The 22,955-nt window shown below is 37.1% G+C and overlaps 1 protein-coding gene across 4 annotated transcripts in view; it reads right to left on the reverse strand.

Annotated features, from left to right (window-relative positions):
- The window catches only part of SMIM14 (small integral membrane protein 14), a 76,055-nt gene that overhangs the window by 42,679 nt on the left and 10,421 nt on the right, over positions 1-22,955 (reverse strand). For all 4 annotated transcript variants that reach the window (XM_045076643.1, XM_045076652.1, XM_045076654.1 and 1 more), the window contains exon 2: positions 3,561-3,670. In XM_045076643.1, coding sequence (XP_044932578.1) covers positions 3,561-3,670 — 110 coding nt within the window. The remainder of the gene's footprint in view (positions 1-3,560; positions 3,671-22,955) is intronic.

Raw genomic sequence — 22,955 nt, forward strand, 5'->3', positions numbered from 1 at the left:
TCTCTGCTCAGCAGGGAGCCTGCTTCCTCCTCTCTCTCTCTCTGCCTACTTGTGATTTCTCTCTGTCAAATAAATAAATAAAATCTTTAAAAAAAAAAAAAAAAAAAAAAAAGAATCCTCAAGTTTCCCCAGGTTTTTACTTGCTATCAGCACTTTAATCCTTAGGAATTGGTAATACTCTAACCTACAAGAAAATCAAATTTCATTATATGTGGTAAAAAATAACAAAAATTCCAAATTAGTACCTAAAATTAGTAAGATACTACTCTACTGCAAGGCTGAATTAAATGTCCATTTTTAGAAGGATAAAAATAAATTTCTGCTCTACCATCATACTACAATACCTTATTATTATATCCATGAGTTTCCTGAACATGTAGACATCTAAATCATGGTGGTTATAACTAATACAGAAAAATTACACCCTCGGATAAACTGCTTTTAAAATAAAGGCTAGGGGGGCGCCTGGGTGGCTCAGTGGGTTAAAGCCTCTGCCTTCGGCTCAGGTCATGATCCCAGAGTCCTGGGATGGAGCCCCGCATGGGGCTCTCTGCTCTGTAGGGAGCCTGCTTCCTCCTCTCTCTCTCTGCGTGCCTCCCTGCCTACTTGCGGTCTCTGTCAAATAAATAAATAAAATCTTAAAATAAAATAAAGGCTAGGGAGTTAGACTTCCACAGAGTAATAAGATAAAGGTACTAAAAAGTATGAGAGCAGAAGACAATGAATGAGAGGTAAAAAAGCCTAGTATATTATAAGCTGACAATATTTGAATGAAAAAAAGATAGGTTTCGTTAAATAACCTTTTTCTGATTATAAGATATATTATCACAGAAAATACAGAAAACTATTTTTTTAAAAGCCTTTTATATTCTACAATCCAGAGATAAAAAATGTTAACATATTGACATACTTTCTTCAAGTCTTTTTTTCCTATGAACACATATATATGGCATATGTGGGTACAGAAAAGCAAGACCATACTAAATGTCATTTCCATATCTTGCTTTTATTCACTTCATATATGAATTTCCCTTATGTTATTATATATTCTTTAAAGAAGTAATTATTTTGGTCTGCCTGGGTGGCTCAATAGGTTAAGCTTCTGCCTTCGGCTCAGGTCATGATCTCAGGGTCCTGGGATCCGAGCCCCGAATCGGGCTCTCTGCTCAGCAGGGAGCCTGCTTCCCCCTTATCCACCCCTCCCCCCGTCTGCCTCTCTGCCTACTTGTGATTTCTCTCTCTGTCAATAAATAAATAAAATCCTTAAAAATAAATAAATTAAAGATGTAATTATTTCAAACATCTGTATAAGAGTCCATCATATGAACACACAAGATATAACCACTATAACCACTGCCCTCCTGGTAGGCAGTTAGGCGTGTTTGTAACTATTCACTACCAGAAATAATGCTACACTAAAGAGTATTACACATTACTGAATTTAGAGAAGTTAGACCTTATTTCTGAATTTCTGAAATTAGAGATCTTATTTCAGAAGATACTCTTTCAGAAAAAAACATTTTGAGGAAGCACTTAATAGCTACTAGGTAGTAGATGGAACTAGAGGGTATTACGCTAAGTGAAATAAGTCAATCAGAGAAAGACAATTATCGTATGATCTCTCTGATATGAGGAATTTGGAGGATCATGGGGGAAGGGAGGGAAAAATGAAACAAGATGGGACAGGGGAGGGAAACAACCATAAGAGACTCTCAATCTCAGGAAACAAACTGTTGGGGGTGGGGAAGGGGGGGAGGGTGGCTGGGTGGTGGACATTGGGGAGGGTATGTGCTATGGTGACTGCTGTGAATTGTGATTCACAGACCTGTACCCCTGAACGAAATAATATAAGTTAATAAAATAAAAAAATAAAATAGCTACAAGGTAGATATGGCACCAAAATGCTGCCTGATTAGGAGTTTAAATAAAAGAAATAAAAATTATAAAGCACAATTCAAATCAAACAAATGTCTATCAAGCCTAATCTGCAAATTTCCTTATTGAATCAAATGAGTTTCTCCTCCCTTCTGGCATCTTCAATTCTGCTTATCAGCATGTTATCCACCAATGGATCACCCTTCACTGATTTATAGCATGTGAAAATATGCAGCACAGACTAAAAACTGTAAACTTTTAAAGGTTTGTAAAATCTAAAATCTATATTCACATAAAGTACTTTCCACTAGGATTGCTATAAACAATGTTCTATCAGGCATGAATGTATGCATTAAAGACAAAACAAAACAAAAGCTAAGAATGGTTTCCTTGGCAGTCTACTAAAGAGGACAGAAATATACAAGGGATCATAAAAAGTAGGGCTTAGTTTTAGCTATCTCTAAAAAAAAAAACAGCAGAGCTAAGAGGAAAAAGCATGATACTACGTTAACAATAAAAATACAACACTAAGAAAAAAGAGGTAGTAATTCTTATTAAAAACTGATCTCCTGGAAAAACTTACCAGTTAAATTCAAGTCTATTTTTTTGTTCCTAGTATCACAGTAATTTAAAAAAAAAAAAAAAAGCTTTATGTTTAAATTTAGCCATAAAAACTATCAGCTATGTGACGTCATGAATAGGAGAATATATTTTAAATAGTCTCTCCTCAGACTCATCTATTTTCACATCAAGTTATCAGAGAGATGATTCTGCCGTTTTATCTCTATAGCCACGAGTCTAATTTATAAGTTCTTATTTTATTGATTTCCCTCTAAGACATTCTTTAGGATCATAAGTCCCAGCACATGCTGACTCTAAGAGGAGTACCACTCACAAAAATCACACTTCTGATCATTATATATAGACACTGAGTCAGCAGAAAACCTGCTTACTAACCACCAAAAACTCAAATATTTGAACAAATGTTTATTCCTGGCTTTATTAACTGGTCTATGATAATATACCTCTGTACAAGAGTATTCTAGAACAATAAAATGTTGTCTAACATAATAATCTCTTATTGTTAATAATAGTTAATTTCTTCTTTTGCACATAAAAAGTATAAAGTATAATACATTAGAAGTCTAGAGACTTAGGAAAGATTCTAGAGACTTAGGAAAGTCTTAAAAACCCTATAAATTCAAACCTCACAACAATCAACTCAATGAGACTATCTAAAGCTTGTTCAGAATCTGATTTGGATTTGGAAATGTTTTATATAGAGATTTTTATTGTTATGTCATTTGTTAGAGTAGGATCTGAACCATGTCACAAGAGGAACTGTGACCTCATATAGCAATTTATCAAGTAAACATGCTCCATATAGATAAAGACCATATTCCTTAAGACAGAACAGAAAAGGTTATACACACGTTTTACTTACCTATGACGGTGATATCACCAACATAAATCTACCATAAACAGATAACAATCTGTTTTTATCTCTAATAAAAGAATTGCTGGCAGGCACTTTGACCATTATGACTTAAACTGCCGTGGAATTTTAATTATGAAATAATTTCAGTGACCATCAAATGAAAATTCTCCAATAACCCATGCCCACAAAAATAGGACAGAAGGGGTACACAGTTCAATTCTGAATAGGACTGTCCCATTCATCTCACCAGATTGATCAGCCTTCTCATTGCATGTTCATGAGAGCAAACACATTCACAGGGATCGAATCCACCTTCTGCCATGATTGCCCAGCTTGATTTAACTCGACTGTTTAAATCTAGGAGCAAGAAAAGAAAGTGTAAGACAACTGCGGAGCATTACTCTTTCTGTTGAGCTATGAAAAATTCATATTATTGTACAGATTCATAGTAATTCTCTTAAACTTAGGCTAGTTTACTTATTAATGACCTATATTTATGAATTTATACTAACATATAAATTATGAATTAATTATATAAATTTTGAATTAATTATATAAATTATGAATTTATAGAAACAACTGCCAACCCCTTCTACCATCAGACTGATTTCCTACAAATGTGACTGTCTTCAGATGCTCTATCCTGGCTCTCTTGTGTGGCGGATGATGCTAGAGTCCTACTCTGCTTACTTCTTTAACTTTGTTAGCTACAGTAGTGCCATAGACCAAACGCTTATGCCACCCCTTAAAATTCTTATTGTTAAAAAGGAGACAGCAGGCCCCAAAATGGGAGTCACTCATGCTAAAGTCCATCTCAGCAAACCAAGACCTAATCACCCAATCTAATTGCAGTTTCAGCTCTAAGAACCATAACCTTCAGCCAACCAACATGAAATTACCCAGTCAGCATTAGTGAGCTAACCCGTCCATACATTCCTACCATTCCCCCTTGGGAAGGTGATCTTGCCTAAAACAGTACATTCTTTGCTAATAATTTCCTTTTTCCACCCCCTTTCTGCCTTTAAAAACCTTTCCTTTTCTACAGCTTGGTGGAGCTCCTTTCTATTTGTTAGATGGGATGCTGCCCAGCTCATGTAATCTCTACACCCAACATCGGGTTGGAACTCTGACCTTAAGGATCAAGAGTTGCATGCTCTTCCTACTGAGCCAGCCAGGTGCCCCCAAAAATACAAGTCCTGAAAGTCTTCATGGGGCCCCTGGGTGGTTCATGTGGTGGCGCAGGCATCCCTTGATCTCCAGTTGTGAGTTCAACCTCCATGCTAGAGCTTACTTTAAAAAAGAACTGTTTAAATGCCTTAAAAACAAGTGCTTATTAAGTATTTCTAAACCTCAGAAATATAACAGAAATGAACCCAAATGTTTTTCAAATTCACATGATGTAGGATAACTTTCAGTATAAAAGCTAGTTTAAGTATGTTGGTTAAACTAAAACAAGACATGTCTTTTGGGTTATCAGATCAAATACAAAACTTTTCTAAGTTCATTTTCTCTCTCATAAAATCTGTCAGCCAAAAAGAGTTTGCGGCAATGGCCTAATGTCTAAGGCTTTTGTGTGTAACCTAAACAAAATTGTTAAAAACAATTAAAAAGACTAAATAAAAAGGTTTTAGGTAAACTTTAGTTTCCTCCTAATCTTTTTGATAACCTGAAACTTTAAAGTTCTGTTTATTTAGATAATGATTTAAATTCATTAAATAGCCATATCATTTCTAAATAAGATAAAATATTGAAACACTAATTACTAAACACAGGTTTATCAATTTTGCCTTCCTTTTACAGAGGAACTAAAGATATTTGGGGAAAGCGCGTTTCTAGAAATTACAGAAAGTATTTAAAGTCTGCCAAGCCACAGGATGCTAAAGCAATGTCCGTTCACAATTGTTTTACTTCTCTACTTCCATTAGAAACTAAGGCCTGGTTGCCTCAGTTGATAGGGCATGTGACTCTGGATCTTGGGTGTAGAGAGCACTTGAAAATAAAATCTTTTTTTATTTTTCTATTTTTTTAAAAGATTTTATTTATTTGACAGAGAGATCACAAGTAGGCAGAAAGAGAAGGAAGCAGGCTCCCTGCTGAGGGCTCGAGACCCCAGGGCCCTGGGATCATGACCTGAGCTGAAGGCAGAGGCTTTAACCCACTGAGCCACCCAGACGCCACCCCACCCTTTTTTTCAAAATTTTTTTTTTCTTTTTTAAGATTTTATTGGCCGGGGGTGGGGGGCATAAGCAGAGGGAGGGGCAAAGGCAGAGGGAGAAGGAGACTTCCTGCTGAGCAGGGAGCCCAAGGTGGGGCTTGGTCTGAGAACCACAGGATCATGACCTGAGCCAAAGGTAGATGTTTAACTGACTGAGACACCCAGATGCCCCAAAAGTAAAATCCTGAAAAAAAAATTGTGAACCTTAAGTTGTGGCCTATCACAGAGATTAACCAAAAAAGAAAAAAGTCACAACCTGTGAATATCCCGAACAAAAAATGGACAGAAACCAGGATACCTGCGTGGCTCAGTTGGTTAAGCAGCTACCTTGGCTCAGGTCATGATCCCAGGGTCCTGGGATCATGTCCCACGTTGGGTTTCTTGCCCAGTAGGGAGCCTGCTTCTCTCTCTGCCTACTGTTTGTGGCTCCCCCTGCTTGTGCTCTCTCTCCCTGAGAAATGAATAAAATCTTCAAAGGACAGGAGGACAGAAATGGTGAGAACTTCAGAGCTGAAAGTGGTACTAATGCCTTAAACTTTGATCACACATCTCAGTGAAGCTGCAAGTCTTATCAAAAGGGGTGAACTGTATAAGGAGACAGAAAGCCAAGAGAGCAAAAATTTGTTATATATATATATATATAACAAATATATTTATTTATATATATAACAAATATATTTGTTATAACAAATTTTTTACCAAATATAACAAATATTTTACCAAATTAAAAAAAAAAATCTGGACTAGAGGGCTTGGGAAGAAATGGGGACTGACTGCTAACTGATACCTGCTTTCTTTTGGGGTTAAGAAAATGTTTCAAAATTGATTAAGGTGATGGTCACAAAACTCCATGAATATACTAAAAACCACTGCATTTTACACAAAATGCAACATATGGCTTGTGAATTATATCTAAAAAAAGGCTGTTATTTTAAAAAAAGAGGGGGTGGGAGGGCACATGGCTGGCTCAGTCAGAAGGGTGTGTGACTCTTGAACTCAGAGTCATGAGTTCAAGCCCCACATTGGGTACAGAGTTTACTTAATTTTTTTTTTTTTTTTTTTAAGATAAATGTTGCTTAGAGAGCACATACAGGTTCTAAACTTACCTAGGGAGCCAGGGAAGATTTTATCAAGTTAACTTTGTGGGGCGCCTGGGTGGCCCAGTGGGTTATGACTCTGCCTTCAGCTCAGGTCATGATCTCAGGGTCCTGGGATGGAGTCCCACATGGAGCTCCCTGATCAGCCGGGAGCCTGCTTTCCCCCACACCCTCCCGCCTGCCACTCTGCCTACTTGTGATCTGTCTGTTAAATAAATAAGCAAAATCTTTAAAAAGAAAAAGAAAAAAGAAGTTAACTTTGAGTTGAAAGTGGAAGGATGCACTACAGAGCAAGACAGAAGTAGAAGGTGTGAGGACTGGGTTCTGGAGGGCATTGCAGACACAAAAGGAATAGGAGTGTAAAGACCCTGGAGCAAGTAAGAGTAATGACATGGTGGAGGAACTCAAAGAAAGCCGTAGATCTTCATCCAAATAGCAATGTGAAGCCCATAAAGGGTGGTTCGAAAAGATCACCTTGGCTATATTATGGAAAACTGGTAAGAGGAAAGCTGGTCAACGTAGGAAGCCTAACCAAAACGCTCTTTCAATAGGTCAGAGATAACAGATGTGCGTCCTTTCTAGAATTATCCAGGTTTGATGACAGCATATTAAATCACTGGGGTGGGGGCAAATTATTCCATAAATGATGTAGGGCACAGTTGGCTCCCCACCCTCATTCCTTACACCGAAAAAAATTCCAAATGTGTTAGTGGTTTATGTTTTTGTGTGTGTGTGTGTGTGTCTATTTTTAAAAGATTTTGTTTATTTATTTATTTGACAGAGAGAAACACAGCAAGAGAGGGAACACAACCAGGGGCAGTGGGAGAGGAAAAAGCAGGCTTCCTGCTCAGCAGGGAGCCTGATGGTGGGGCTCAATCTCAGGACCCAAGCCCAAGGCAGACACTTAAGGACTGAGCCACCCAGGCGTCCCCAACTTTTTTTTTTTTTTAATACTTATTTATTTGTCAGAGAGAACACACAAGTAGGGGGGGCAGCAGGCAGAGGGAGAAGCAAACTCCCCGCTGAGCAAGGAGCCTGATGCAAAAACTCAATCCCAGGACCCTGGGATCATGCAATGAGCAGAAGGCAGCCACTTAACTGACTGAGCCACCCAGGTGTCCCAGTGATTTAACTTTTTAAAATAAGGTCACACAGGTGGCTCAATTGTTAAGCATCTGCCTTCAGCTCAGGTCATGATCCCAGGGTCCTGGGATGGACCCCAAGGGTTCCCTGGGAACCAGGAACCCATTGGGTTCCCTGCTCAGCGGGGAGCCTGCTTCTCCTGCTCCCACTCTCCCTCTTATGTTCCCTCTCTCACTGTGTCTCTCTCTAATAAATAACTAAAATCTTAAAAAGTAAATAAATAAAATAAGGCCACACAAAAAAAGTCAACTAAACCAACTAGAAAAATGGATTAGAACACCCACAAACTAACACAAGCTTTTTAAGGGGCATTTAGAATATGATAAAGGTGCCACTTTCAACCATCAACCATCTAATAAACGGTAAGATAACCCTTTTCTTTTTAATTGAAGTATGATGCACACATAAAAGATTGGAAAAATATATACCCAACTTAGTAAGTGGTTAGCTCTAGGGAAAATAATATGATTTAAAGATAGACTTTCACTTTGTCAATTTTTGAACACTTCTTATAATGAATGTATACTCATATTTTAAGACTTTCAAAGTACAGAACTTTGGGCGCCTGGGTGGCTCAGTGGTTTAAAGCTTCTGCCTTCGGCTCAGGTCATGATTCCCGGGGTCCTGGGATCGAGCCGCGCATTGGGCTCTCTGCTCCACGGGGAGCCTGCTTCCTCCTCTCTCTCTGCCTGCCTCTCCACCTACTTGTGATCTCTGTCTGTCAAATAGATAAATAAAATCTTAAAAAAAAAAAGTACAGAACTTTAATTTTTAAAAGCCACAAATGTATAACTACAAGAAGACTACTGGAATACTTGCAAAGCAACATAAATCCAAGAAACCATATAGGACCAATAAATCTGGCAGCCAAAAATTATAAAAGTTTTTATAAACCAAAAATATACTGTAAAATAAAAAGACAAAGAGCTTGGAAAGAAGCCTGCAACACACATCTGGTTCATTTCCTTAATTTACAGTGAACTCTGAAAAATCATTATAGAAATGGCAACCTTACAAAAAATAAACAAAGATCATGTTTACAGGGAAATACAGAGCCAATAAACAAAACATATTAAGAGATGCAAATCCAATTATCACTTTCATCTACCCAAAGATCAGTAAAAATTAATTTATCTAGTTAACTTGGATATCCATATTCAAATAATCACATAATGTTGTTGTATAAGGATGTTCACTGTTTATGAAAGAAAAAAATTATAAAGCGAAGTGTATATCCTTCTTCCCTGTGGTTCTGATTAAATAAATGATAGTATGAATACATGAAATCCCACACAGCTGTTGAAAACAGTGAGGCATGGGGCACCTGGGTGGCTTAGTCAGTTAAGCGGCTGACTTCGGCTCAGGTCATGGTCTTAGTGTACTAGGATGGAGTCCCACAGCTGGCTCAGAGCTCATCGAGGAATCATCTTGTGCTTCTCCCTCTCCCCCTCCCCCTGCTCATGCTCACTCTGTCTCTATGTCAAATAAATAAATAAAATCTTAAAAAAAAAAAAAAGAAAGTAAAAGAAAAAAAAAGAATGAGGCAAATTTCTTTGTAATGATTTGGGGAAATATCCAAGATAGACTGAGATAAAATCAAGTTTCAGAAGGTCAAGGCAAACCTACTTCCCATCTAGTATCTTTGGAGATCTGTATGCCTGAGCTAAGAGGATGTGGGAATTAGAAGGGAAAGAGAAGTCTCAGGCCATCTAAGCTGGAGAGCCTAACTCTTTCAGAAAGTAGGAAATACCTAATACGAACTACTTCACAGTATAGTCTGAGCCCAATTTTTAAAAAAATGATTAGCCTTCATGTTAGAGAACTTACTGTACATACCCAATACAGAAAACCCTGAAAGTAAATGTATCATCCCATTCTTACAGGCAGATAAAAATTCACCCCTGAAAGCCTCTTTCTCACCTGTCTTTTCAAATCCATAAGCAAATCTCTACTTACAATTGTGGTCCCTCTTTCCCTCTTATCTGTGCCTCCCCAGGCCAATAAAATGTCAGCTGAAATTAAAAGATACTATAAGATTTTTTTAAATGAAATTCAAATACTGAAATGCCTAATACCTACCCAGTTCTGTACCCTCTGAACGCAGAAATGCTAACAAATCGCCTTTTAGGGAAAAAGGGAGACTTGTTTTTATCACCCACAAAAATTGTAAAACACAGATATTTTTAAGTCTTTTAAAAAATCCATTTGACTAATAAGGCCAGATTCCACCAATACCACCATTACCCTCCACCTCCAAAAAGCCTCCACCTCCGAAGAGCCCACAGCTTCTTGAGGGCAGGAACCTATCTTACTCACTCTGTCTCTAAACACCTCCTTTACTGCGTAAGCCACAGCGGTGAATAAGTATTTGCTGAACCTCTGACATTTATTTTCTCTCTATCTACATATGCCACAAGCACGTAAATCAACTGGAATTTTTTTTTTTTTTAAGATTTTACTAATTTGTCAGAGAGAGAGAGCACAAGCAGCAAAAGCCTCAGGCAAAGGATGAAGCAGGCTCCCCACTGAGCAAGGAGCCTAATGTGGGACTTGATCCCAGGACCTTGGGAGCATTACCTGAGCTGAAGACAGATGCCTAACTGACTGAGGCACCCAGATATTCCAAATCTACTAGGATTTTAAAGTAGACAGTACTACTTAGCCTCCAGTAAAATGAGAAAATGTATTTATACCCAGGATATTCTTCAACAGTACTATCCTCCTGTGGAACTTTTCTTCACATAAACGAGCTATTTTAAGTACTGTGCAGTTTTCAGTTAGTAGTTTCCACTTAAAAATTACCTGTTTTTTTGTTTGTTTGTTTGTTTTTTAAACAGAATGGAACAGCTCTTTTTTGGCAAGAACCTCAGGACAAGTGTCAATGCATATCAGCAGCTAAGCACTAGAGCAAAAAACTTAACCAATCCTACCTCACATTTAAACCTCATGCGTCCACAGACATTAAATAGCTGCTCTATCGTGGGCAAGACAGAACTCTATCGTTACTGAATCAGAATTCTGGTATATCAGAATTTATTTGGGGTGTTTTACAAATATCTAGAATTTATTTCAGGGTACAGCAGGGTATTTTACAAATACCTAAGGATATTAAAACAATGGTTTTGATGTCTTTGTTGCAGAGTTATTGTTCACCTCAATATATGTCCCTAATATAAGAACAATGCTAAATAATACCAAAGCCATGGACTTGACTCTTTTTTTTTTTAAGTATTTTTTTTAGTGCTCGCTTCGGCAGCACATATACTAAGTATTTTTTTAAAGACTCTATTTATTTATTTGACAGAGAGAAACCAGAAGTAGGCAGAGAGACAGGCGGAGAGAAAGGAGGAAGCAGGCTTCCATTGAGCGGAGAGCCCAATGTGGGGCCCGATCCCAAGACCCCGAGATCATGACCTGAGCCGAAGACAGAGGCTTAAACCACTGAGCCACCCAGGCGCCCCTATGGACTTTACTCTTGAAGACAACCAGATTTATTGCAATTGGTCATAAAATGCCTAAGTCATGAAAACATGAACAATACACTGAAAAAAAAATCAAAATCCAAAATAATCCAGGGGAGGAAGGAAGGAATTAAATGTGGGCATAGATAAAATAGATGAAATAAAATAGGCCATTCGTTGATAATTATTGAAGCTGGGTGACAGCTACTAGGGTCCCTATACAATTCTTTTCCATACTCTGAAATTTTTGATAATAAGCATTTAATTTATACATCAGTATTTTCCTATTACAATTAATATTTGTGACAGAAATCTGTGGGCATAAATTAACCAACAGTTTATGGATTGCTTTTTATGTCACATAAAGGACAGAACGGTACACACATCTAAAGCTCTCAAACCAACCACTCTTTAAAAAAAAAAAAAAAAAACACTCTTAACTCCTATCACAGAAGTCAAAGAGTTCACTCTGAATGTTGGGAGGGCAAATGCAATCCCCCATATCCCTCATATTCAGGTCATTTCCTCCTTCCACTGCAACTAGCAGACCTGGTAGAGTTCAGTGGTAATAAGTCAGTTGAGTCATCCTGTTTCTATATGCTAACGGAACTTTCCAGTGCTGTTAACCAGGTTATCTGCTGTTAGAACCTTAAACACTCCAGCTCATGCTGGGCGGGTTTAATTTACCTTATTTCACCTTTGGGAAGTCAAATTTAATCTCTTACTTATATCTTTGGAAAAGGTGAAAAAGTAGATTGTAGACTGTAGTTTCACTACCCTATTTTGTAGAATTATGCATTAGAATTACATGCTTATATACAAGATTTATTACTTGGGAAATTAACTTTTTAAAAGCGGCTTTTTTTTTTTTTAAGACTGTATTTATTTATTTGAGAGAGAGAGAGCATGAGTAGGGTGAGGGCAGAGGGAGAAGCAGACTCCCTACTGAGTGGGGAGCTCAATGTAGGGCTCAACCCCTGGACATCAGATCATGACCTGAGCCAAAGGCAGATGCTTAATTGACTGAGCCATCCAGGCACCCCTTAAAAGTTGTTTTTAATGAGGCTAAAACATTCTTAATAGCAAATAACTGTGAAGTTATCAGTGTTATAAAATTTTATCAAATCACTTAAGTCTCCTCCCTTTCCCCAGAGGTACCACTGCTGATAGTCTGCTGTGAATACCTGCAGGTTTCTTCATATGCATCTATGTACAGCCTTATAAATACATACATATGCATGTATGTACACCCTTATAAGTACATATATACAAATATCATTTTGATCCTACAGATCATATTATACATATTCTTCAACTTACAGTTTTGTAGCATAAAAAACCTTCAGACCACGGCTTCTAGGTGCCTCAGTTGGTTAAGCCTCTGCATTCGACTCAGGTTATGATCCCAGGGTCCTGGCATCAAGCCCTGCATCAGGCTTGCTGCTGAGTAGGGAGTTTGCTCTGTCTCTGCCCCTTACCCTCCCCATGCTCTCTTTCACATAAATAAATAAAATCTTGAAAAAACAACAATAACAACAAACTTTCAGACCTTTCAATACATAAAGCTCTACATCATTCTTTGTAATGGCTACATAATTCTCTAAAAACATGAACCTATTTAGCATTCCTTCAGTAGAGATTACTTAGGGACCTGCCAAAGTTTTTTTAAAGTAAACTCTACCCCCAACAGGGTGCTCAAACTCATGACCCTGAAATCAAGGGCTGCATGCTCTACTGAGCCAGCCAGGCCTCCATGGACTTTCCAACTTTTTATTAGTATAATACTGCAACAACCATCTTTGTGCCCACATTTTTGTGGGGTGGAGTACAAAAAAATTAATATCTAGGCCTAATAAGGTCATTCACAAAAAGCCTTTGCCAATTCTATCAACAGCACATAGTACATGTTACTGTGTAACACAGTAATTACATACAGTATTATTATCACTGATAGTACAATAACATATGGATATATACTCAAGATATACCTATACCAGAATGTCTGATCCCCAAAATGTAACTCATTGTTTCTATTTCTTAGTTCCAATAATGCTGCATATCTTTTCAAGTTTATTGGCATTTATATTGCTTCTTTTTCAAACTTTTGTCTTACTGATTTTAACAGCTCTTTATAGCTGCTTTTTATTTATTTATTATAGTTTTTTATGTAGTATTAATCCATTTTTATATCATAGTAAGATTAAGAACTTTTTATAGGTTATTTGTGTCCCTTCCTTCTAGGTGGTTCCAAAACCAAATTCATAAAGGTCTATTTTTACATATATATTTTTTAAAGATTTTATTTATTTATTTGACAGAGAGAGATCACAAGTAGACGGAGAGGCAGGAAGAAAGAGAGAGAGAGGGAAGCAGGCTCCCTGCTGAGCAGAGAGCCTGATGCAGGACTCGATCCCAGGACCCTGAGATAATGACCTGAGCTGAAGGCAGTGGCTTAACCCACTGAGCCACCCAGTGCCCCTATTTTTACATATTTTTCTATTTAAATATTTATCTATCTTAGACTATAAGCTAAAGAGTTAATAAAATTACAAACCATAAAAAATAGATCTAGGGGCACCTGGTAGCTAAGTCAGTTGAGTGTGTGCCTTCAGCTCAGGTCATAATTCCAGAGTCCTGGGATGGAGCTCTCCCCAACAGGGTCCCCACTCAGCAGGGATTCCGCTTCTCCCTCTTCCTGCCACCTGTTCTCTCTCTCTCAAACAGGTAAAACCTTAAAAAAAAAAAAAAAAAAGATCTAAAATCCTAAAGAAGCATTGAAAATAACATCCAATGACAATATGAAATAATATTTAGAAGGTATTTTAATTTTCTTTAATGTTTTAACTAACACACTAACAATAAACCCTAGATTATCTTTAGATAATTTTACTTAAGCTCTTTCATTTTGGAACTATTTTTTGTTGCCATAGAGGTTAAGGACTCACATGAAGGCAAAAAATGTCTTACAAGGCATTAAAGATTTAGGGAGGGGCACCTGGATGGCTCAGGGGGTTAGGCCTCTGTCTTTGGCTCCGGTCATGATCTTGGGGTCTTGGGATTGAGCCCTGCGTCAGGCGCTCTGCTCAGCGGGGAGCTTGGTTCCCTCTCTGTCTGCCTGCTTTTCTGCCTACTTGTGATATCTCTCTCTCAAATAAATAAATAAGATCTTCAAAAAAAAAAAAAGATTTAAGGAGGAAAGCATTTCTATGTTAGTATGTGTATGTGAGTGTTCATTTTTGTTCCTCTTACAGAAGAAAATACTTGGTTTGGTTAGATCCTTTTAAGAAACTATTATATTCTAAATTGTTTCAAAAGATAATTTTGGGCCACCTGAGTGGCTCGGTCGTTAAGCATATGCCTTGAGCTCAAGTCATGATCCAGGGTCCTGGGATGGAGACCTGCATCAGGCTCTCTGCTCAGCGGAAAGTCTGCTTCTCCCTCAGCCACTCCCCCTATTTGTGTTCCCTCTCTCCACTATGTCTCTCTCTCTCTGTCAAATAAATAAATAATTAAATCTTTAAAAAAATAAAAGAGGCAATTTTACAAAAACCTAGGAGTAACAAAAATTTCCAAAATGTAATAAAATGTTAATATAGGTTTCAAGGTTATAAAAGTCATTTTCAAATGAGTTAGCAATTTCTATAGCACACTGCAAAACAGTAAATATTTCAAAAGTGCTTTTAACACAAAATGGTTGGGAGACTCAGTCATGAATTTTTAAAGGAAATAATCTGGTCATATGCTAAATTAACCTGCAACAGTTCTCACTAAGTTGGAATGGAACTACTGGTACATGACCTTTACCTATAAATGGCCTTAAACTATTTACTTCTTGCTTTACCAGTGGATAGCAAATTTCCTATGAGTAGGTAGGTAAATGTAACAGAAACAGGGAAAAATTTTTAAAAATACAACAGGACCAAGAAGGATGTGGTCATGAAATGCGAATAAAAGACAATACCCTGAAGATCATTAAAAATTAGGAGCCAGTAAGCAAAATGGTAGATAGATCTCTTAAGTCTCTAAGAGACAAAAGAACTAATAAAATAGCCATCAGCGTCTCTAAAAAATTTCTGGAATAGGTAAAGCCCAAGAGAAAAGACAATTCCCAAAAAAGTCACTATTGCTCATTAACAAACATAAAAAGTCACCCTGGGACACCTGGCTGGCTCAGTCTGCCGAACATGCGACTCTTGATCTTTAGTTCAAGCCCCAAACTGGAAGGTAGAGTTTACTTTAAAAAAAAAAAAAGTCATCTTAACTAAGTCATCAGATACAGGCAAACTAATTTGAACTTTCACTTAAAAAGCAAAACACAGAAAGTACAAAAGTACACTGGAAGTTTACTCATACACTGCTAGTCCTGCAGCTAACTGCTGCAAAATTCTGAAAAGTAATATGACAATACGTATCAAGACCAATAGGGGTGCCAGGCTGGCTCCTTTGTAAAACAGGCAACTCTTGAACTCTAGATCTAGGAGCTGTGAGTTTGGGTCCCTTACTGGGTGCAGAATTACTAAAAAACAAATAAAAAAAAAAAAAAAAAAGAGGACCATAAAAATGTTCATATCAATGATGTGTGTGTTATTTGTGGTTTATTTTTAAATACTCCCAACAGAGGAGGGAAAGCAGAAGGATGGAAAGGAATAAATCTTCCACAAAGAATTCCAAATAATTTATGTAGATTTAACCCCTTTAAGAGGTAAAGCTTAACTCTCCTCTGACCTTGAATGTGTCCTGGACTTAGTGACTTAACTTCTAAAGGGTAGAATACAAAAAGAGAAGGTGACTTTATAGTGGAGAAACCTAGCAAATACTACCTTTAACCTAAAGATCAAAGTATACATCATTAGTGATAAATCATGTTGCTGTCATGTACCCTTTAATAAGATGTGATGAGAAAGGTATTTCACCTCTGTGGTATTCTTCCCCTAAAACATCACACTAAGTCTAATCATGAGAAAAATCATCAAACCCAAATTGAGAGGAATTCTACAAAACACCTAACCAACACTTCTCAAAACTGTCAAGGACAACAAAATACAAGGAAAGCACACAAAACTGTAACAGACCAGAGAAGACAAAGCAGACTAACACTACTTCCAGGTGATCCTAGAAGTCCTTGTAAATGATAAAAAGAAACAGATTATTACTGACACTCTATCTTAAATGAGCGAAACTGGGCAATGTACTATTAATTCCACAATTATCCACTGTTTTCCAGAAACTTCATTTTGAGTACCCTCCCTGTAATTCTACCAAGAGGCTAAAAATTAATTTTTACTTAAGGTAGAATACTATGTATTAGGTATTTCTGACCTTCCAAGCAAGCACTCAACCACTTTATATTTTATGACCTGAAGTCTTTGGCTTCTGCTGCCCCTGCTCCATTGAGGTTCCATCATGAACCGAATTCATGACTTGGAAAGGTCTTTTCTTTTCCTTTTTAAAATAAATCCTCCTGGTACCTACATCAAAACATAATAAAATGGCAACCTATCCTCTACACATCTCATATTCATTCCTTAAAAAAAGGTGGGGGGGGGGCTGGGGGAGCAGCGAGAGGGGAGTGGGCACCTGGCTGGCTCAGTCAGTAAAGCATGCGACTCAATCTTGAGATCATGAGTTCAAGCCCCACAGTTGCGGGGGGGGGGGGGTGAAGAAAAGGGGAAAGGAAAGGGGGAGGAGGGGTGGAGTAGTAGTAAAGAGAAAAAGAAAGAAGAGAAGAGAAAACAAAGAAAAAAAAAAAGGAAAGCAAAGAAAATCAGGTCTAAGAACCCAGAATTATGGGGCACCGAGGTGGCTCAGTCATTAAGCAACTGCCTTCAGCTCAGGTCATGATCCCAGGGTCCTGGGTTCAAGCCATGCATCGGGCTCCCTGCTCAGTGGGAAGCCTGTTCTCCCTCTCCCACTCCCCCTGCTTATGTTCCCTCTCTACCTATATCTGTCTCTGCTAAATAAATATAATGTTTCTATAAAAGTAAAAAACCAAGAATTAGTATAACTTGATTTTTCCTTTATTTTTCCCAAGGCTGCATTATACAAATATGTACCCTTATTTAACTTCCCTACTTTGTTGCCAATCTCTAGTTTTCTCTCTTCTTCAATAAAGATTAGTTCCCTGCCCTGCTTCCAAGAGCAGTATTACTGAAAATTCATTTCCCTCATAAGAAATGAGTACGGAATCCAGAATGCTCAATGTGGAATCCTTGTGGTTAGGGGGGAAAAGACTGTAGAATTACTATATGCCCAGAATTTAAACACAGGGAAGAATTACACCACATTAAAATGACTGTATGGGTTCTGTTAAGGTGATCAGATGACATCTTCTCATTTTCAGAAGTTGTCATACTACATTTTACTGCTCGAATCAATTATGTATTTACCTAAGGATATGTAAACTTGTATATACACGTAAACATTTGTACATTAAATTAATGATTCTGCCCAAAATACTAAACACTGATGCCAAAACTCCCACACAATAAAAACTTAAATAATTTTTATCTATAGAGATAAAAATTGATCTATGTTCACAAATTATCTAAAACCTTAAGAATTTAGTATGTAAAAATAATTACATAATTGGGTGCCTCTTGGAAGGGGGCCTAAGTGGCTAGGAGGCAGTAGTAGTAAGGACACTTCACTGTATACCATTTTGTGGCTTCTGACTATTCAAAAAGTATTAGCTTTTATTATTATTTGTTATAGATTTTTATTTATTTGACAGAGAGACACACAGTGACAGAGGAAACACAAGCGGGGCGTGGGAGAGGGAGAAGCAGGATTCTAGCCAAGTAGGGTGGCTGATGCAGGGAGCCCAATGCTCGATCCCAGGGGCTCGATCCCAGGACTCTGGTATCATGACCTGAGCGGAGGGCAGAGGCTTAATGATTGAGCGACCCAGGCAACCCCCCAAAATATTAACTTTTTAAAAGAATAACCATACGGTAAGGTTTTTATTCTTCCCCCTACCAGAACTATTAGCTCTAGGAACAAATGATTCCATCTCAATTTTCTCTTGGAGTGAATATACTAAAATCTTCTTAATCCTCATCTGACCCTTTGTCATCACTGAATTTGTTGGCTAGAGTTTATATAATAAAAGGTGGGACACCTGGGTGGCTCAGCTGGTTAAGCATGTAACTCTCGATTTTGGTTCAGGTCATGATTTCAGGGTTGTAAGACTGAGCCCCCTGCTGGTTTCCATGCTGGGCAAGAAGACTGCTTAAGATTCTCTCCCTCTCCCTCTGCCCCTTCCCCACCTCCCTCTCTCCCTCTCCCCCCCCCCAAAAAAAAGTGTGTGAGTGCATATGTATGTATGTATGTGTATATATATCATATATATATATACATATATATACGTGTATATATATACATATATATGATATATATAAAGGTTTCTAAACTTTTTAAGTAAATGTATTACAAAATGAACCAAATTCCATCATCAACAAGAAATGACTAAGTATATAATGGACCACACAATGGGTACTTCTAAAATCAGCCTCTGCCCTAAATCTGGTATAATCATTCTTCGCAAACTCAGTTTGGAAAAGTTTACCTTTCCCTAAAGAGTACGTTTATCATGATGAGCACTTATACCGCACTGCTGAATCACTATATTGTACACCTGAAACTAACATAATGCTGTATATTTCCTACACTGTATTAAAATTAAAAACTTAAATTAAAAAAAAAAAAAGTTTACGGGCCCCTGGGTGGCTCAGTGGGTTAAAGCCTCTGCCTTCAGCTCAGGTCATGATCCCAGGGTTCTGGGATGGAGCCTCGGATCTGGCTCTCTGCTCCGCAGGGAGCCTGCTTCCCTTCCTCTCTCTCTGCCTGCCTCTCTGCCTACTTGTGATCTCTGTCTGTCAAATAAATAAGTAACATCTTAAAAAAAAAAAAAGTTTACCATTCCTTTCTCCTATTCACCCTCCAGTGGAAGCTTTAACAAGAAAATCAAAATACTGAAACTGTAAATACCACAAACTACTAATGTTGATATGTTGTTTTGTCAAATTGAGTTTAAAATAAAGGCAAATGGGAATTCACTTTCAAATTCATTTCTAAAATATACATTAAAAAAGAACAGGAGGAAAAATACAAGGACTAGACTAGTTTTGTTACAGGCATTTTCGGAAGGCACATCCAGAATCAAAGACATCTGGATATACACAATAGCTGGGACGGTAAGGAGGAAAAAAGAAGGTGGAGGAAGCAAAAGGATAAGAGATAAAAAACGACTTAGTAAATAATAAATAAATTCTTTCTTATAGAATTTTCTGAACATACCAACCACGAAATGTATTTATTTATACATCAAAGTCTGAATTACAAATAATAAGATCAATATTTTAATAAATGGTCCTAGGAAAACCTCCTAGCAAGTAAAAAGGAAAAAAAAACCTATCAGTAATTCTAGAAGACAATTTAGTTGAATATTTGATCACTGTGGAAGAACTACCATATACAATGGAAAATACCAACAAATTTACAATATAATACCGTGTACATTAAAAAAGAAGAAGAAAATCCCAAATAAAATAAAAAGAGCAAAAGAACTGGGAAAAAAACATATTTGACTAATATGGCTGGCAAAGGTATTTTAATAACATAGAGCATATGCAAACAGATTCTTAAGTAAGCTACAGACTGTATTTGAGATTAAAAATTATAATAGCTATTATGGCAAAATGAATCCAGAAGTTAAAAAATATTCATGCCCTCTGAATTCTTTTGCTTCTATCAAAAAAAAATGAAACAAAATGGGATTGGGAAGGAGACAAACCATAAGTGACTCTTAATCTCACAAAACAAACTGAGGGTTGCTGGGGGAGGGGGGTTGGGAGAAGTGGGGGGTTATGGACATTGGGGAGGGTATGTGTTGGGGTGAGTGCTGTGAAGTGTGTAAACCTGGCGATTCACAGACCTGTACCCCTGGGGATAAAAATATATTATATGTTTATAAAAAATGAAAAAATTTTTAAAAAATCGAAAATATAAAGATTTATGTACAAAGATGGTTCTCATAATTTTGTAAGAGTCAAAAATTGGAACAATCTAAATGTCTGGGTAAAAGGGAATGTTTAAATTATGATACATACTGCGAAGTATCATGCAGCCAAATGTTTCATTTTTTCATAATGACATGGGGAAATGATCACAACACAATATATCAAATAGGATATAAAAATAATCATAGCACATGCACATGGTTAAAAAGCACAGGAAAACACATGCTCAAAAAAGTTGAAAGAATGTATACCAAAAGTTCAACATTGGGTGTCTCTGGGTGAAGGATTTTATTTTCCTCTTTATTCATTTCAAGTATCCTATAATGATCATGTATCGACTCTTTGAATAAGGAAAAACTTTGGATGCAGCACCTAAATTCAGGAAAACTAAGATTTATCAGTAAATAAATAGCAAGAAGTAAATAAACAAAAATATGGCAGGGATATGGTGAAGAGATTTAGGAGACAGTAATCAAATGCAATGTACAGACCTTGTTTGAATCCTGATTCAAACAAACATTATAAAAGAACATTTATGCAAGAACCGGAAACTCTGAACAGTGACTGGATTAAATGACATTTAGGAATTACTATAAAAATATTTTTAGCATAATTACAATGTCGATTATCACATCTAAAGAGTCCTTATCTCTGAGAGATCCCTCTAGGTATTTTCAGTCAAAGAGAGATAATGCCTGGGATCTAGTTGAAAATGCAAAGGGAGAAGTATAGACAAAATAAAACAACCATGAGTTAAATAATTGCTGAAGCCAACTGATAAGTACACAAGGACTCATTGTACTATTTTATCTTTTAGCACCAAAAATTTCAAACATACTTAATATCTTTTTAAAAGTAGTTTTATACACGGCACCTGGGAGGTTTAGTGAGTAAAGCATACGCCTTCAGCTATGGTCATGATCCAGAGTCCTGGGCTTGAGTCTGGTATTGGGCTCCCTGCACAGTGGGGAGTCTGCTTCTCCCTCTGCCCCTCCCCCACCCTATTCATGTTTGCGTGCACACTCTCTCAAAAATAGATGGATAAAATCTTTTATAAAAATTAAAATGTAAATATAGTGTTACAGAAAAACAAAGCACTCTTCTGTTTCCCCCCAGGCAAACATAGGGGGCTCTTCTTTAAAAAGCATGGGTAACCAAGGTTGATTCAAGGTCACAGGATGGAAATTATCTTCTACTGTGATTTTAAGAAAGTGATTTATGATGAAATCATCTTTTCAAATAGCCAACCAAATCTTTACAGTGATCAACAATGGTATCAAAATTCTTTCCACTTAAAAAATAAAAACCCACAGCAAGAGCAAAGAGCAAAGTAACAATTCAGAATGCATATAATTATTTTTTTTTAAACAGAAAATAGAGAAGATGGTCAGAAATGGGGAACTCAGAATAAGCATTCTTTTTTTTTTTCTAAAAAGCATCAATTCTACTGATGAGAGCTCCAAAGTTTCAAAACTGAGAAAGTGAAATACGCCAGAAACTGCTAGAACTGCCTCCAGGGCATTTAGGGAGCCTACACCTCAGTTTGCTTTCTACTCTATTTTTAACCTTATTCCCAATTATATCACAGAGGTAATTGCTCACCTCTAAAAATAATGTTCTCCTAGAAACACCTTTCTGACCCCAAGTTTTTATGCAGAAGTTTTTATCCAGTAGTAAATCAGACAATGGACTAAATGAAAGGGTAGAGATATCCCAAAACTTTGGCTACCTTTCATATTAAACATGGAGAACAAAATATTTATCTATCACTTAGTAATACTAACATTATGATGCTACAGACTAATACACTACCATTTGGGATTACTTTCATCGGATAACCCAACATCTCAATGTAATAAGATGTTCAAGTTCACTCAAATACAACACTTCTTAGTAATACATTCACTTGCTCTATTCTTTTATTGGAAATGGATCTCAATCAAACATAGCCATACCTATAGTTTATATCTGCCTGTATAATGGCTAAGTACTTTTACATACTAACAACAGTCCTTCTGACAAAGCAGAATATCCCTGTTTTTAAATGAGGAAAATAGGTTCAGGGAAGCTAGCAATTTGACCATGGTCACACATCTGAGATAAGCTCTGCACAGGAAGTCACAATGTAAATTCCTGATCAGGACGCATTCCACATCTGTCCGATATGACCAATCCCGCTACCAACATTTGTTTCACTCTTACAAAGATCCCTTCGGAGCAATACAGAAATTACATAACTATCAACTGACTTCCTATTACTTCTTACTAATGACATACTTTTAAACACATTTGCATCTCTGATGGGAAACGGGCAAGGAAAGGAAGCAGACACAAGTTCAAATTAGTCAATAATTTACTAAAAATTGTGCTAAAGCTATGCCTGGGAGAAGTTAAAGACATTTTAAAAATTTCAATGTTGAAATAAACCCCGTTATATAGCCTAAATAGTCACAATTCTTTGTTCTTAGGAGTTAAGACTCCGTGGATTCTATCATGACAAGTTCTAAAACTCAAATTAATAGCCAAGCAATTATAGTTACAAATTCCTTGTATTTCCTGTACCGATCCCAACAGGATGACCCTATACTGTTCCATCTAGAGCCATTTACAAGAAAAAATACAATTAAAACCCAACTCTGAAATTCTTACAAAATATTTTTACGATAACAAAAACCTTTAAAACACCCTTTCAAAGAGAGCATACAATTC

The sequence above is a fragment of the Mustela putorius genome, unplaced genomic scaffold, assembly GCF_011764305.1.
Source record: "Mustela putorius furo isolate JIRA1106 unplaced genomic scaffold, ASM1176430v1.1 tig00000083_pilon_pilon_pilon, whole genome shotgun sequence".
NCBI classification, from domain to species: Eukaryota; Metazoa; Chordata; class Mammalia; order Carnivora; family Mustelidae; genus Mustela; species Mustela putorius.